The sequence below is a fragment of the Anomaloglossus baeobatrachus genome, chromosome 2, assembly GCF_048569485.1.
Source record: "Anomaloglossus baeobatrachus isolate aAnoBae1 chromosome 2, aAnoBae1.hap1, whole genome shotgun sequence".
NCBI lineage: Eukaryota > Metazoa > Chordata > Amphibia > Anura > Aromobatidae > Anomaloglossus > Anomaloglossus baeobatrachus.
The window spans coordinates 645,461,954-645,479,556 of NC_134354.1; the positions used below are offsets into that span (position 1 = coordinate 645,461,954).

Here is a 17,603-nt window from a genome sequence, read left to right on the forward strand (position 1 = left end):
CCTTTCTGCACAAATGTTCGGCTTCTTTACATTATTACAGGTCAATTACTCTTCGGCATTGGACAAATCATATAAGAAAATAGTGATGTTGTTCTTCAGACTGAATAGCCTCCCGTTCACCCCCCCCCCCCCCCAAAAAAAAATACATGTCATTTCAAGCATTTAAGTTTAAATCCAAATCTCAATGTTGAAAGCTATATTTGTGTCTTTGATTTTCACGGTTTAGTGTTACATGACTTAGGCCATGAGTTGCCCCTATTTTTTTTTTAAATCCATGTATTTATCTTAAAAAAAAGACTTTATATGCTTAGGTAAATGCAGCACATACCTTTGGTTTCAGTCATAGGGGTGGCGCTGTTGCTTGGTTCAGTCAATGTCATTCAAGTTCAATATATGAGAAAAAAGGATCCATTTTGATTAGTGTTTTCAGTTGTTTTTTGAGGGCTTTTTGTATACAAAAAAGTCTCCCAGCTTCTCCCATGCTTTACACAATAAAAAGCTGACAGTGCTAGGTTGCAACATGGATGGCATCTGTGCCCTCTCCTGCCCCATTGACGTGAATGGGCATATTTAATGCCCAAATTGCCATAATTGGACATGTTTTATTTTTTCTTTTGCTAACAGCCAGCCTACAAAAAAACTTCATGGAGTATGTATTTAGTAAAAAGTTGGATAGAACACCGCATGAAATAGACATGCAAACCATTCACATATAATTGATCTATAAGATAGCTTGACTGAAGGCCCCGAATCCCCTGTTCCCGCTTACCAGAACAACCACATAAAGTAAGAGTTGAAATTTACACAGATTCCAGTGTCCCCTGTTCTATTCTAAAAGTCTCCCATTATCAAACTAGTGTCTAATGTGTACAGGGGCCTCCGGACTGTGCCCTGAGCGAGTATACAAGGATTAGCAGTCCAACATTACACATGCTGAATCCTCCTGTTTAGTGACCTAATCTAAGGGTGGGTGCACACGATCAGGATTTGCAGCGTTTTGGACACAACATGTTTTTGCTGCGTCCAAAATGCTGCGTTGTACAGTAGAAGCACAGTGGATGGGATTTATAGAATTCCCATGCCTGCTGTGCTTCTTTTCTCCGCAGCGTAAACTGACCTGCGGTGCAGCTTTGCAAACAGCAGCATATCACTTGATGCTGGGGAGATGCGAGTGTTCTCCGCAGGGAGAATAGAGCTAAAGTCTGCAGCGGCCCGAACCCTGATCATGGGCAGCTGTGGTCTCCTACCGATAGCACTCACAGCCCCGTAGGAGAGGACAGAGGTCCTGATCATGTGCACTTACCGTAAGAGATACGTGGCAGCGGTTCTCTCAGCACAGTGAGCACTACTGTGTATGGAAGAGTCGGGGGAGATAATTGTCAGTCGCACAATCAGCCAAACCATTATTCAGCTGACAGCCATCTAATGTGTATGCAGGGGGCTTTACTCTTCTGGTTTAAAGGAAAAAGTTGATGCTAATGTATATATAATATTATTACCGTATGTTCTTTTAATGAGCAGCGGCAGTACTTGCAGAGCGTTACCTGGGGATGCCATCACAGGAAGGTTCCGTTTACATGGTAGGTTTTTTTAATATTAAGACTATATATATATATATATATATATATATATATATATATATATATATATATACACATACACACAGTGCCTACAAGCAGTATTCAACCCCCTGCAGATTTAGCAGGTTTACACATTCGGAATTAACTTGGCATTGTGACATTTGGACTGTAGATCAGCCTGGAAGTGTGAAATGCACTGCAGCAAAAAAGAATGTTATATCTTTTTTTTTTTTTTTTTTTTTTTTAAATTGTGAAAAGTTTATTCAGAGGGTCATTTATTATTCAACCCCTCAAACCACAAGAATTCTGTTTGGTTCCCCTAAAGTATTAAGAAGTATTTCAGGCACAAAGAACAATGAGCTTCACATGTTTGGATTAATTATCTCTTTTTCCAGCCTTTTCTGACTAATTAAGACCCTCCCCAAACTTGTGAACAGCACTCATACTTGGTCAACATGGGAAAGATAAAGGAGCATTCCAAGGCCATCAGAGAAAAGATCGTGGAGGGTCACAAGGCTGGCAAGGGGTACAAACCCCTTTCCAAGGGGTTGGGCCTACCTGTCTCCACTGTTGGGAGCATCATCCGGAAGTGGAAGGCTTATGGAACTACTGTTAGCCTTCCACGGCCTGGACAGCCTTTGAAAGTTTCCACCCGTGCCGAGGCCAGGCTTGTCCGAAGAGTCAAAGCTAAACCAAGGACAACAAGGAAGGAGCTCCGGGAAGATCTCATGGCAGTGCGGACATTGGTTTCAGTCAATACCATAAGTAACGTACTCCACCGCAATGGTCTCCATTCCAGACGAGCCCGTAAGGTACCTTTACTTTCAAAGCGTCATGTCAAGGCTCGTCTACAGTTTGCTCATGATCACTTGGAGGACTCTGAGACAGACTGGTTCAAGGTTCTCTGGTCTGATGAGACCAAGATCGAGATCTTTGGTGCCAACCACACACGTGACGTTTGGAGACTGGATGGCACTGCATACGACCCCAAGAATACCATCCCTACAATCAAGCATGGTGGTGGCAGCATCATGCTGTGGGGCTGTTTCTCAGCCAAGGGGCCTGGCCATCTGGTCCGCATCCATGGGAAGATGGATAGCACGGCCTACCTGGAGATTTTGGCCAAGAACCTGCGCTCCTCCATCAAGAATCTTAAGATGGGTCGTCATTTCATCTTCCAACAAGACAACGACCCAAAGCACACAGCCAAGAAAACCAAGGCCTGGCTCAAGAGGGAAAAAATCAAGGTGTTGCAGTGGCCTAGTCAGTCTCCTGACCTTAACCCAATTGAAAACTTGTGGAAGGAGCTCAAGATTAAAGTCCACATGAGACACCCAAAGAACCTAGATAACTTGGAGAAGATCTGCATGGAGGAGTGGGCCAAGATAACTCCAGAGACCTGTGCCGGCCTGATCAGGTATTATAAAAGACGATTATTAGCTGTAATTGCAAACAAGGGTTATTCCACAAAATATTAAACCTAGGGGTTGAATAATAATTGACCCACACTTTTATGTTGAAAATTTATTAAAATTTAACTGAGCAACATAACTTGTTGGTTTGTAAGATTTATGCATCTGTTAATAAATCCTGCTCTTGTTTGAAGTTTGCAGGCTCTAACTTATTTGCATCTTATCAAACCTTCTAAATCTGCAGGGGGTTGAATACTACTTGTAGGCACTGTATATATAAATATATATACAGTATATATATTTGATTTTTTTTTATTAAAAATGTGTCAATTTCAACATGATGATGTTTATTTCAGAAGATGTATTAAAGCATGCAGGTATCCATCATCCTTTCTCTTCTTATACTTGCCTCGCTAGGTGGCCTCTGTATTAAATAACATCCAGAGGCTACGGGACCAGCGATTTCTTCTGGTCCATGGCACTGCAGATGGTGAGACAACCTCCATGGAATGAACAGGTGCATGTTGGTCGACTTCATTTGAAATGCATTATGACACATAGCATGACTTTCTTATAGAACAGGAATGCACATACATTGGCGACTACCTATTAACTGGTCAGAACCATCAGCATTATTTATTACACAATCCAGTGTTTATATAGTGAAGAATCCATTGATATCTGCCTGGCTGCTGTGGGTTAGTTTGCACTTTCAGTATATAACCCTTCTGGTATGCATGATGGCTAAAGACTGTTAGAAACTACAATAAAATGCTTTCAAGCTAAAAGAAAAAAAAGTGCATCATTTTGTTTAAAGAATGCATGCGCTTTACAGTCCTTAAAACATGAATCACTGAGAACCAACATGCCAGACCAAAATGTTAGATTAAGGAGGAAAAAATGTATTCTCTGCATTTGTGCAATCAAAACTATAGCTACAGTTACACTGAAAGATTTTCTTGAATGAGCACTCTTAAGGGTGCTTTACACGCTGCGACATGGCTACCTTGTCAGCGACGTCGCTGTGACCGCCGAACAATCCCTCCTTCAATGGGGAGGTGCGTTCGGCGTCATAGCGACGTCACTGTGGCGTCACTAAGTGGCCGCCCAATAGCAGAGGAGGGGCGGAGATAGAGCGGCCGGAACATCCCGCCCACCTTCTTCCTTCCTCATTGCTGGTGGATGCAGATAAGGAGATGTTCGTCGTTCCTGCGGCATCACACATAGCGATGTGTGATGCCGCAGGAGCAACGAACAACCAGCGGCATGCACCACCAACGATATTTGGAAAAGGAGCGACGTGTCAACGATCAACGATTTTAGATGTTTTTGCGATCGTTGCACGTCGCTCCTTGGTGTCACATGCTGCGATGTCGCTAACGGCGCCAGATGTGCGTCACTAACGACATGACCCCAACGATATATCGTTAGCGATGTCGCAGCGTGTAAAGCACCCTTTAAAAACACCCGTTTCATAATAATCTTTCAGTTGAACCAACTGAGCAAAACACTCAATGATTGGTTGAATTATTTTTCATGCAGCGCAAAGCTTTAATGTTCTTCATGGTGCATCAACCTGTGTAAACAAGAATCGCACTGTCGAGAACAGTGGCAGTCTATGTGCACTGAGCGATCTACTACAGATTGCTCAGTGCGCATTGTTCACTATAGTCTACCTGTGTAAACAGGACTCGCATTGCCGAGAACAGTGGCAGCCTATGTGCACTGAGCGATCTACTACAGATCAGTGTGCATTGTTTAAGTAGCCTGCCCATGTAAATAGGCTGTTAAATGACCGCTAGTTGATAATTGTTTACTTATTGGCAATCATTTATTACCGCCAGTTGGTCCATGTAAACTTATAGTTTCATCCAACAGCAAAAAAAAGTTGTACTTGAGAGATCTCAATGGCCAAATCGCATGCTACTGTCTGCCAAAAATGTGAATATTAATTTGTGTATAATCTGCAAATTATACAATCCTCTATATTGACTGACCTATACCTTGTGAGTATCGGCAGCTTAAAGGAAACCTGTCTTGCCGTTTTATGTTATTAAACGTCCCCCAATGTATTTTCAATGATGCAATGTGCATCACTAACAGTTTTCCCCCCTAAAAAAGTCCATGTATTTATCTTTAAAAAAAAAAAACACTTTATATGCTTTGGTGAATGCAGCACATACTTTTGGTTTCAGTCATAGCGGTGGCGCTTTTGCTTGGTTCAGTCACTGTCACTCAAGTTCAGTCACGCTCCTATTTTTAACTTAGTCACGTTCCCCGCAATGTAATTAATTACTGTGACAGCAATCTCCCCTGTAATTCTGAGCTTGCACAGTTCCTCTCCTCTGCCCAGGCATGGGCACTGAATCTGGGTGTTTGTTCCCAGATTCATTTGCAATGCACACTATTTGTTATGGGAGGGCCAGTGAAAACAGAGTTTTGTGCAAAGTTTTATCCATTAAGTTCCATTAAGAATGGATAGAGCGGATAATGAGCATCCTCCCCTCTACTACATTCATAGCTCCATTCTCAGGGTTCCAAAGGCCAAATCTTGAGAACACTGGGGGTCAGATTCCAGCGGTCAGACCGCCAGCAATCAGCAAGTTATCCATTGTCCTATGTATAAGGCATACCTCAATATTTGGGGAGTAACCCCCCCATATTCTGGATTTATATTAGTAGTATCTGTTGCACAGAATTTGAGGTTTATTGTTTGTATTCCATGTGCTATCCTGGAACAATAATTACAAGTAGAAAATATCCTCGAAAGAAGATTTTTTAAGCGAAAGAGTTGCATGTTCTACCACTCATTTTACTGCAGAGAGCAAACTGGCTTCTCAGCCTCTGCTGCCTCCAGGCGAGGGTCTGTCTGTTCTATTGTTAAAAGACTGGTTTACTAAATAATTCATTTTTTCCATTATGTTTCATTTCACTTAAAGTGTTTTTGCAGAGACTGTAGAGAGTTCTGATAAAAAGCCTAGGTTTGGAGTCAATACATATTTAGACTTTGCTAGAGCCTATATTAGATGTTTTTAGGACGTTCCCTGATCAACAATTAACATCAATAATGCCCCTCCCCATAACAATGCATGTTCTGCTGAGCCAAAAATGGGGGTACTTTTCTCCAGAATCAATCTATATTTTATATTTCAATTTCCATTGTACGAAGCCTCAGGCACACAGATCTTTTTTTTCCTAGTAACAAATAAATAAAAAGATCTTCATGAAATCCCTACTTACCTGTATGAATTGCTGGTGGCATAAATCTGAATGACTCAAAGTGATGGCACCAGTCGGCTTGCCTGCAGATGCTAATAGAGTGATGTGGATGAGAAGTCTGAGGAATACAAACTGTTTGCATAGATAAGATTCTGCAGTATGACATTTTCCAATAATGCTTGAATATGATCTGCAATGCATTCTGCTCTAATGCTGCATGTCTACTCCCATCATTGAGCCAATGAATATTTACTGACGAAAAGTAAAACATATTGAAAATATTAATTTTAGTCCAAGTTTGAAGTATTATTATTATTTATTATTATAGCGCCATTTATTCCATGGCGCTTTACAAGTGAAAGAGGGTATACGTACAACAATCATTAACAGTACAAATCAGACTGGTATAGGAAGATAGAGGACCCTGCCCGCGAGGGCTCACAGTCTACAGGGAATGGGTGATGGTACAATAGGTGAGGACAGAGCTGGTTGCGCAGTGGTGTACTGGACTGAGGGCTATTGTAGGTTGTAGGCTTGTTGGAAGAGGTGGGTCTTGAGGTTCCTCTTGAAGCTTTCAACGGTAGGGGAGAGTCTGATGTGCTGAGGTAGAGCGTTCCAGAGTATGGGGGATGCACGGGAGAAATCTTGTACGCAATTGTGGGAAGAGGAGATAAGAGAGGAGCAGAGAAGGAAATCTTGTGAGGATCTGAGGTTGTGTGCAGGTAGGTACCGGGAGACTAGGTCTCAGATGTAGGGAGGAGACAGGTTGTGCATGGCTTTGTAAGTCATGGTTAGTGTTTTGAACTGGAGTAGTTGGGTGATGGGAAGCCAGTGCAGGGATTGGCAGAGTGGCGAGGCTGGGGAGTAGCGAGGGGAGAGGTGGATTAAGCGGGCCGCAGAGTTTAGGATAGATTGGAGGGGTGCAAGAGTGTTGGAAGGGAGGCCAGAGAGCAGGAGGTTGCAGTAGATAACTTGGCTGCTACATTTAGGAAGAGTTCAATGGGCCTGGATACAGCCAGTAAGTTATGATTTAACATTTACTGTAGTTGGAAACAATATATCACCAAGTTATATGATAAAGTCTGTAAGTAATCCACCAATTACTGAACTTGGGATACTGACAATATACAATTTATACACTGAAAAGCTTGTAGTGACCACCCAAACCAAATGAGAAAGTGTTTCTTCAAGGTTATTGGTTTTAATGAGAAGGTGCCAACAGGCTGGAATTATTCATACACTTATGATTTTAATTCTTTATAAATTGTCTTCTCCATATTGGTCATTAACTGTCTGTTTCCTTCTATATTGTTATCTTTCCTTCAATGAAAAGCCAATGTGCATTTCCAACATTCAGCTGAACTCCTAAGCCGTCTGCTCTTGGCTGGATCTAATGTGACTAGCAGGGTAAGTCTACACGTTTAGGCCAGGCCATGGAGAGAGTTTAAAACAGGAATGAGGAGGAAAAGGGAAATCCATAAATATCTATTTTTAGGATTAGAAAATGATAAAGACTAATGCAAACAATGATGACAAGCGATCTATAATTATTGAACTGAGACTAAAGGACACTTTACACACAGTAACATCGCTAGCGATGTCGCTGGTGAAAGCACCCGCCCCCGTCGGTTGTGCGTCACAGGCAAATCGCTGCCCGTGGCGCACAACATTGCTAACATCCGTCACACAGACTTACCTGCCTAGCGACGTCGCTGTGGCCAGCGATCCTCCTCCTTTCTAAGGGGGAGGTTCGTGCGGCGTCACAGCAACGTCACTAAGCGGCCGCCCAATAGAAGTGGAGGGGCGGAGATGAGCGGGCGGAACATCCCGCCCACCTCCTTCCTTCCTCATTGCGGGCGGCCGCAGGTACGGTGTTGTTCCTCGTTCTTGTGGTGTCACACATAGCGATGTGTGCTGCCGCAGGAACGATGAACAACCTGCGTCCTGAAACAGCAATGATATTCGGGAAAGGAACGACGTGTTAACGATCAACGATTAGGTAAGTAATTTTGATAGTTAACGGTCGTTCCTGCGTTTCACACGCAACGATGGCGCTAAAGAGGCCGGATGTGTGTCACGAATTCCGTGACCCAACGACATCTTGTTAGCGATGTCGTTGCATGTAAAGCCCGCTTTAGGCTGGAGTCACATAACGTATGACATCTGATGCGATCGGATCACAGCTGTGGAGGAGAGGGAGAGTGTGATCTCTCTATGTCCTCCATTGTCAGCCTGCATGTATATCGCACTGCACTTGGATGTCATCTGAGTCCAGTCCAATGTTTCACTCACACCCAAAAACTTGTGCAAGTGTCCCAAGACTCGCAGACAATCACAGCATGCTGCGATTTTATTCCTCAGTCTGATTAGGGCTGAAAAAAATCTCGCAGATCTGAGCTGCAGCAGTGTCTTACATGGGGCCAAGTGCAATGTGAGATTTTCTTGCATTGCACTCGTGTGAGTCATATGACAGTGTGACTCTAACCTAACCTGCATCCTAGACTTTTATCAATTAACAAAATACAAAGTAAATTACCAAAAGAGAAAATCTAAATGAAGCCAATATTTGGTGTGACTGCCCTTTAGGCCTCAATTCCACTTGCGTTTTGCAGGAGCGAGTGCAGTCTGATAAAACATCGGATTGCTCTCACCAGTGCAAAACTATGAGGCAATGTCAGCGAGTCTCTGCTCACACGCACCCATACAAATCTATGGGTATGTATGAAAGATTGCCCTGCACTCACATGTCATCCAACCGCCGTGCGATGTACGCAGAGACAGGCAGCGGGGGAGAGGGAGAAAAAGTTCCCTTCCTCTTCTCCACAGCTACGATCCCATCGCAAGATCGGATCACAGTCACATGACTCTCGGCTCACACTCACAGCAGAGGGTCATTAGCAGATCACTTACGATGCTCTTACACACACAAAAAACTTGCTACAGAGAAGCCATTTATACATAGAACACATAATGTAAATCCTGAGCTAGGCCCCTTACAAACACGCCACACGCCACATCCACCAGACACACATAGGACACATGAAAATGATACATATGCCATAGCAAAAACATTACATGTTTATCTACCCCTAAGCAAAGCAAGCAAGATGGCAGCAGCAATTACTTGTCTTATCGGTACAGTGGTCAGGGGTAGAGATAATTGGACCCGTGGAAGATCGAGTTCTCCAGGTTCGATTGGACTTTAGTTAAAACTTTAGTTTGGGACCCAGACTTGACCCTGGAACCCAAATACATGGACAAGCAAAAGGGTAACAATGTTTTTAACTTTTGACTTTCAGGCTCCATATCTCACATCCACTACAGCTTTCAGCATGGGAATACCTTCATTTTATAGACACTCTGCGTGGCTAGCTCATATATAAATTTGACTTGCAACTATTTAGCATATGATTAGTTATGCAGATTCTTGTCATGTCACTGCATTGTTAATATTTTGCTCTTAAAAATCAAAATTTTAATTTTTATTATTGTGTTAGTATTTTGTAAATCTCTTTTGGCTTTCAACACTGCCTGAATCCTTCTGGGCATGCTCTCAATCAGATTCAAGCAATTATCGGTCAAAATATGATCGGGTATCTTCTACATGTTCCCAATGTTGGTGCATATGTGACGCCCTGGCAAAGCCAGGTTGTCACAGAAAGAGTTAATCCTCCTTGGTAATCTGATCTCACACGGTGCAGCAAGACAAACCACATCCCCAGGGTAAGAGAAAAGCAGAGCAGAGGGGAGGGGCTGGGGCAGAGTGTTTGGAGAGGCAGACAGAAGAGAAGCCTGGAGTTGTAGCTCCCAGGCTGAAAGTGAAGCGTGCTCCGAGAGGGCCGGGACAGGCCGTAGTGAGGAAGGGGCCAGAGGTAGCCGGAGCAGGGTAGTGGCCCCTCGGTACCTAGGGTGACCCGGATCGCTACAGGGGAGTGGATTCCCCGTTCCCGGCTGAGGAGAAAGAGGAAGAGAGTGGAGAGAAAGGCACCTGGCTGCAGGGAAAGAACAGGAGCTGCTGCACCATGTGTGGGACACTAACAACCCCGTACCGAAGGCTGCGGACACCGGCAATTCCTAGTTACCAGTGACTCTGTGTGAAATACTTGTGAGTACGCCCGTGCCCTCGGGCACCGCACCGCAGCACTGCGCCCTGCTCCCTGCTTACCCCATCACCGGGCCCCGGGACAACCAACCCCCTACCCACGGAGGGGAGGACTAACATCTAGCTGCTCCATACCATCGCTCCCGGGATCCCCATAAAGAGCAGCGGTGGTGTCCACAATCACCACAACCGTGGGTGGCGTCACGGACAATCTCCCTTAACAAATCCCCTTTTACTGTGGAGCCTGGGATCACAGACCGGGTCACACCACCGTGATACCCACAGAAGTGACCTCGTGGCCCGGATCTGAGTACCCCCTGGTCCCCGGGTGACACATTTGGCGTCACGAACAGGATCGAACCCATCCGGTTACCTGGAGGAAGTGCGCCTTATTCTGGACTGTCAGCGGTGATCCGCTGCAAAAATTTTGAAAGTCGCCATCTTTGCCGCCATTTTGGGCGCGAAAATCTCCCGCCCAGCACCTTCTTCCCCAAGCGGTGGGCGCGAAAAAGAGCCTCCGCCCCCTGAGAACACGGGCGGAAGTGAAGCTCCGGAGGACCGGAAGCGAAAGGAAAACTTTAAAAGTTGCTGGAAGGACTGCTCCTGAGTACCAAGGGGGAGCAGGAGGAAGGAACCGCAGTTCATGTGACCAGGACTGTAAAGGCAGGGACGCCAGGACTTTGCCTAATTCCGTTCCTGGACAAGCAGTAGCCGAAACCCCGATGACATCTTACCCGGCTCCGGCAGTCCGCCCGGCCGCAACGGAGGTCCACCCGTCCCAACCTAGGTAGGCCCCCACTTAGGTACAGGGAAACCGTTCTTTAAAAGGGGGAGGGGAAAGAAAACAGGTGTGTTTTAAGTGTGTTTGTTTGAAAGTTTGAAAAATGAGAAATTGATTACCGAAGTTCACCTGATTCACATGTGATTTGGAAACCGGCCGTTGCCGGCACCGTTGTCCCCGTGGGGACCGTTTGAAAAGTTTGCATGAGGAACGGCTCATGGACAAGCCCGTGAACTTGCAGGGCAACCACAGACGTTAAGTGGCTTGTAAATATAAAATATGTTGTGCAGCTACCGTAATCGCCTCCGGAGAGGCAGGTTGGAGGGAGGGCCCGCAGTGGAGCAGGCTGGGGCCCAGCCACCACAGGGACCAGTGGCTACCCTCTGGAGGGGAAGGACAGATCCCGCTCGGGTAACTTGTGCTGGACTGGGGTCAAGGGGTGCTGTCTGGGTTTTAGGGGCAGCATCAGGACCAGGTTACTTGGGTGGGAGAGAGCGGCAGCCGCAACCGTTTAATGTTACCGTTTGCAACGTTTAAGAACTGAACCTCCCGATGTGGGATGATGCCATAAATTGTAAATATGTTACCGTTTTTCTATTTTCACAGAAAACAAAAAGGAAAATAAAACCGGTGTTGGACGGGCAGCCCGAGGACGGTCTGCGTTTTGCTAAGGGGGAATGTGACGCCCTGGGCAAGCCAGTGGTCACAGGTCACAACACCACATGCACCCCACATTCCCTGCAGGTACATCAAGCTAACCCAAAATCCTTGTTGCCTTCCTCCAGGGGCTGATGTCCACACCAGGGGATGGGCCAGGCGGTTGGCTCCGCCCACCGAGGAGTTCACAGCCCTGGAGGCGGGAAGAACCAGTCAGATAGAGTTTGGAGGCCGGGCGACACACATACAGGTCAACACATTTGAGTAGGTTTACAGATTTTTCTTCAACTATACCCACAAGTGTTCGATTGAGTTGAAGTCTGGGGACTGTGGAGGCCAAACCAATACACATAAATACAAGGCACTCTTCAAAGTACAGTTTGTGTGTAGTTTATTTTCAAGAAAAAAAGTGACGTTTCGGCCACGTGATGGCCTTCATCAGACAACTCCTGCAAATGATTGGTTTGGAAGCCGACAAATGCACCTCCTTTTTCTTTTGTGGCTGTGCCTTATCTGACTACATGTGGAGGCCAATCCAGCACCTTTACTTCACTGTCATTGAACCATTTCTTTGCCAATCTCAACGTATGCTTCGATTAATTGGCTTGCTGGAACACTATGTCATCATTTTCATACCCATAGTACTTGAGTATACAAAGTAACTCATGTTGTAGGATACTCATAAATAGTTCAGCATTGAGACCACCATTGATCCTGGTCAAGTATCAAATGCCTTTGGTGTGAAACAACAACATATGTTCAGACTTCCTCCACAGATCTTGACAGTCCCTTCAATTTCTCGTTCTGTTAGCCCCTTTTTCCTTTGTTTCTTCCAGACCACTTTGCACCTATTAGAGCCAAGTCTATTGACTTTTGTCTCACTGCTCCAAATCACTTGTTTCCAATCTTCCACTTTCCATACTTCTTTGCAAACTCGAGCCGATGATTCTTATGACGATATTGAAGTTGAGGCTTCTTCACCTTTTTTCGGGCCACCATTCTAGACTTGTGAAACCTGCATCACACGATACTTGCATGGACATTTGTGACCTTACTATTAGGGCATGAGCGCACGTTGTGTCCTGTCACTGCAGAAAATTCTGCAGTGATTTGACAGCACATGTACGCTTCAAATCGCTGCACAAAACACTGCATAATGGATGCAATGTTTCTGCAGAAAAAATGCCAATTTCATGAGCTGTGGAAGCTGCCTCTCCCATAGACAGAGTGGGAGCTGCATCTAAAGCGCACGAAAGAAGTGGCATGCTGCATTTTTGAACGCAGTGATTTGGATAAAAATTTCAGCATGCAAATCGCTGCACTCTCAAACGCAACATGCGGAAGGATTATGCACAATCTTCATAGATTGTGCTGGGGACGCATGCGTTTACACTACAGTGCTAGACGCACCGTAAATGCATGCAATACGCACACGTGCACACACAGCCTTACGAAGCATACAAGCCACAACCACTGCTGTGCTTTTCAAGCCAGAACTGATTGATATATTGCTTGGACATCTACCACCTTGGCTTTTGAATGGATGGACGGACTTCATTTCATATTCTTCCAACTGTCACGGCACTCACATGATGCAGTTTGTCAATTTTCTTGGCTGAGACACTACTATCAACGAACTGGATAATGCGGTTTCTCTTTTATTGGGAAATCTTCTTCATGGCTATTCCTTGATTCGAGACAGTAACCTTACGCTTGGAATCAGCCTAATAAAACACTGAGCTATTAGGGATTGTGAGAAAAGGCTGTAATTTGTAGTATACAGGAAAAATAAATTTTTTCAAACAGCAGGAGCAAAACAGTAACATGCAGCAATATGACAAGAATCTGCATAACTAATCATATGGTAAATAGTTGCAAGTCAAATAATGTATGAGATATCCTAAATCATTGTCTATAAAATGTATAAAATGAAGGAAGCCTCACTCTCAAAGATGTAGTGGATGGTGAGATAAAGAGCCAGAAAGTCAAACGTTCAAAACATTGTTACCCTTTGGCTTGTCACTGTAAATCAATAGGAACCAGAAATTCCGTGCCAAAAAATGGCTGTAAATTGTAGTAATAAAGGCTAGGGGCCTGCCAAAGGAAGCAAAATTGGGCCAATTGCTCTGCAAACAAATGTGGATAATGAGTAAATAAAAAAATAAAAATGTCCCCCCTATTTTTGATGACCAGTACAGTTCAAGCAGTCACCTGCAGGCTGCAACCCTTAGCTGTGTGCTTTACCTTGGCTGGTTATAAAAATTGAGGAGATCTACGCCGCTTTCTTTAAATTACTTAAATAATTGGAGAAAAAAAAACTGTGGTCTCCGCCCTATTTTTGATAACCAACCATAGTAAAACAGATAGTTGGGGCTGGTATTATCACGCTGAGAAAGCCCATGGATATTTGGCATCTCCCAGCCTAAAAGCAGCAACTCGCAGCCGCCCCAGAACTGACACATCCAATAGATGTGTCAATTCTAGCGCTTTGATCGTCTTATCCCGATTGCCCTGGTTCGGTGGCAATCAGAATAATACTTTTGGGGTTGATGTCAGCTGTAAATTAAAAGCTGGCATCAAACATAGGGATTAGAAATGGATAGGTGTCTATCACACACCCATTACTAACCCAGCTGTTTGCTTTACCTGCGCTGGGTAACAAAAATAGGCAAAAGCCCACGTTTTTTTTTCTTTATTGTTCACAGCAGTGTACAGGCATCTTCCGCATGCAATAAAGCTTGTTGATTGGCTGCACTTCAGCGTGTCAACAAACTTTATTAGCATATGAACAGTACCCAAACTCGGAATCTGACTTTTTTAAAAGTCTGTGTTCAAGCCCTAGACACCCAGAGTCTGGTACGAACCCCAAACTTTACCGTTCGGCGTTGCTCATCCCTAGTCTGGGGTTCATATGACATATCATTGCTGATCCTCCCATGGTCAACTGGTCTTTGTTTACAAGAGGGCAGCAGCGTTGAAATGCTAGATTGGCACATGACCACTGTACCAATAAGGCATATTATTGGTTCTGCCATGTAAACAAACACTTGTAGGACACTATGTGGAAAATTGGTGCGTGAGTAGCGAAATCTCTGCCAACATATTTATTTTTTCATCTGGACAGTCTCATTACACATTTAGGCACCTTCTCCAGCTCACTTTGCATAGTTATACAGTACAGTATACAATACAATGATTTCCCCTTCAGCCACTGTCCTACACCTAACCAAACACTGCTGAAGTGAAGCAGTAACTAAGAAATTACTAGACTGTTCAGCATCTATTCCTGTTTATAGGGAAGGAGGAAAGGCAAATACTTTCCCTCAGTCGGTCGCCTGCGCCTATTGCTCGCCTCTCTCGCCTACCCAAAGATTTGCACTTCCTCTAAAACCAAGAGGCGACAGAAACACTGTGCAATGCTGCCACCTACTGGACACAATAATAATGTTTCCTAAGAACGAGGGAAGACCAAATTATTTTTACACTGCCTGCCATTTGGGACACACTTCTACCTGATCCCTTTATATTCTGCAACACTTTACAGATATCATCCTCATCATCATCACTGTCCCCACTGCTGCTCTCACCCTTATTCCCCATATGATCCCTTCCTTCCCTCCTTCCTATTCTTTCCTATGTTTCCCATATTATCCTAGCTTTACCTTGTTTCTTAAACATTCAAAATCAATAAAAATAATCTGAATGCAATCTATATTCCCCATCAGTATATCTTTGGAGTGTAGAAGGAAACCAGAGAATCTGGCAGAGACTCATGCGAGACTCATGCAATCATGGGGAGAACATACAAACTCCTTGAAGAATTTGGTGGGATTTGAACCTAGGATCCCAGCACTGCAAATCATGCTAGTTACTAGGTCTGCCTTCTGAAGAACAGAAATCCTTATTCTGACATTAGTTTGAAAATAACTAGAGGAAAGGGGGCAGACTAATATAAATGCATATACGAGCTAAAATAGTTATAAGGGTGTCTTTTTTTTTTTTCAGAAAACATGTGAGAGGTGTGTGATGTGCTCTATGAATATGACCTGTTGGGGGTCCTCAAGGACTAGACGTATATTTACTATAAACCTAATTTTGTTGGTTTACTTATTTGTTTTCTCTTGCTCTCAGATTTATCCCGATGAGGACCATTTCTTCCTATCAAAGGACAGCCAACAGCACCTGAACCTGTCCATAGTGTCCTATCTGCAGAGCTGCTTCCAGAACGTAGACATCAGCCAGAAAGAACAATGAGCACGGACACTGAGATGACATAGAGCACAAGATTTGGATGGTCTAACAAGAAGCCAGAGTGGACATGATAGATGTATCTGCTGACAACTTTAGAAGCCAAATCATCCCCAACATTAAAGAATGGACTTCTGGCTTGATTTGTTGTCGTGAATATCATCACCTCTAAGAATGAGAATGGACTAGATATCTAAAATGATACAGACTACATATCGTTCATGCAATCATCATGTGGCTTCTAACCAAAGTTGACCATATGCATAAGACAGACATTGGGCATGCAGATATCACCTCGACCTACTTCCATAAACTTGTATGTAAAGCTCATTGGAGAATGCTTATTTCAATGGGAACAGGGAGACACTTATGGCAAAGGCTTATCTACTTGCAAAATGCCCAAGCCCATATTGTCAACAAAATGTTGCATTTCATCATCAACAAAATCCACCAGTAGTAACATGGATGGGCTTCACACAATGTCTACAAACCTCCTCTACTATTAGCTGTATTAAACAGTTGTGCTGTTCTCTAACTCTAGACATCAGCAAAGCCCTTCATTTGTATATTCCTGGGTGGGAAATAATTAGATTGGTGAGAACTGCATGGAAAATAATTAAGTTGACGGGAAACTGGATGTTAAATCGATGGGTTGTTACTGTTTTTTTTTTCCTTTTACATGTGTATTTCTGCATGTAAAGCAAACAATCTATGAACTAAATATTTCATTTATACTGAGGAAACCAACTATAAACAAAAGCCATTAAATCCCTATACCATGTTGTAACTTGTTGTGTTGCTGTCAATTAGAGATTGTCAGGAATTAAGTCGATAAAGTGGGATGCCTTGTGATAATAGAATGAAATCCAAACTGCACGGAATATATGTTTGGTTATCTTCACAGGCCCATCGGCACATTCTGCTTGTCTCCTTTTGGAACAGAAAAACAACTTATGTGCAGAAGTGATGCGTTGCGTCAGTTATACAAACAGAAGCAGAGGGGTCCTACTGAATATTATGGGGTCTGTTTCAGTTCCATCTTTTAAAATGGAAAGAAAAGTTCAACATCTAGTTTTTTCCATCCTAAAAATATGGACACCAAATAGAACTCAAATCGACCCCCGTGATAATCAACAGTGCCCCTCTGCTCCCGTTTGCACCACTGATGCAATGGATCACTTTTACACACCAATTCCTTTTGTTCCTAAAACGGAACATACAAATGGTATGTGCCAATGTACATGAAAACAAAAGACTTTTTACAAGTGCGTTACGACACAAATATGTAGATTAAAATTGCATCATCACTGTCACTTCCAATTATTGTTTTCAAGGGCTGCCATGTGAATTTTGTCTCCTGCTAAGTATGTAAATAATGTTTCTTTTCTGGAAAGTCTTGTCATTTGTTTCTTATTAGCGTACATGTCAAACTCTGGCCCGTAGGCTGATTTTATTTGGCCCACAATTGCCAGACGCCCATTATTCTGTATGAAGAACTATTATTCTGCATGGACGAATATGTGGTGCCCATTATTCTGTATGGACGAATATGTGGAGCCCATTTTTTTTTTTTGTATGAACGATGATGTGGGGCCCATTATCCT

General features: G+C 43.7%; 1 protein-coding gene across 3 annotated transcripts in view; it reads left to right on the plus strand.

Annotated features, from left to right (window-relative positions):
* LOC142291969 (inactive dipeptidyl peptidase 10-like) overlaps nt 1-17,392 on the plus strand; it is a 352,241-nt gene extending 334,849 nt beyond the window's left edge. For 2 of the 3 annotated variants that reach the window (XM_075336956.1, XM_075336955.1), the window contains exons 23-26: nt 1,522-1,580; nt 3,410-3,482; nt 7,545-7,618; nt 15,883-17,392. In XM_075336956.1, coding sequence (XP_075193071.1) covers nt 1,522-1,580; nt 3,410-3,482; nt 7,545-7,618; nt 15,883-16,005 — 329 coding nt within the window. In that variant the 3' untranslated portion in view covers nt 16,006-17,392. Of the gene's footprint in view, nt 1-1,521; nt 1,581-3,409; nt 3,510-7,544; nt 7,622-15,882 lie in introns of those variants that run through there. The other variant, XM_075336957.1, reaches the window with a different exon arrangement.
* The last annotated feature ends 211 nt before the right edge of the window (nt 17,393-17,603 follow it).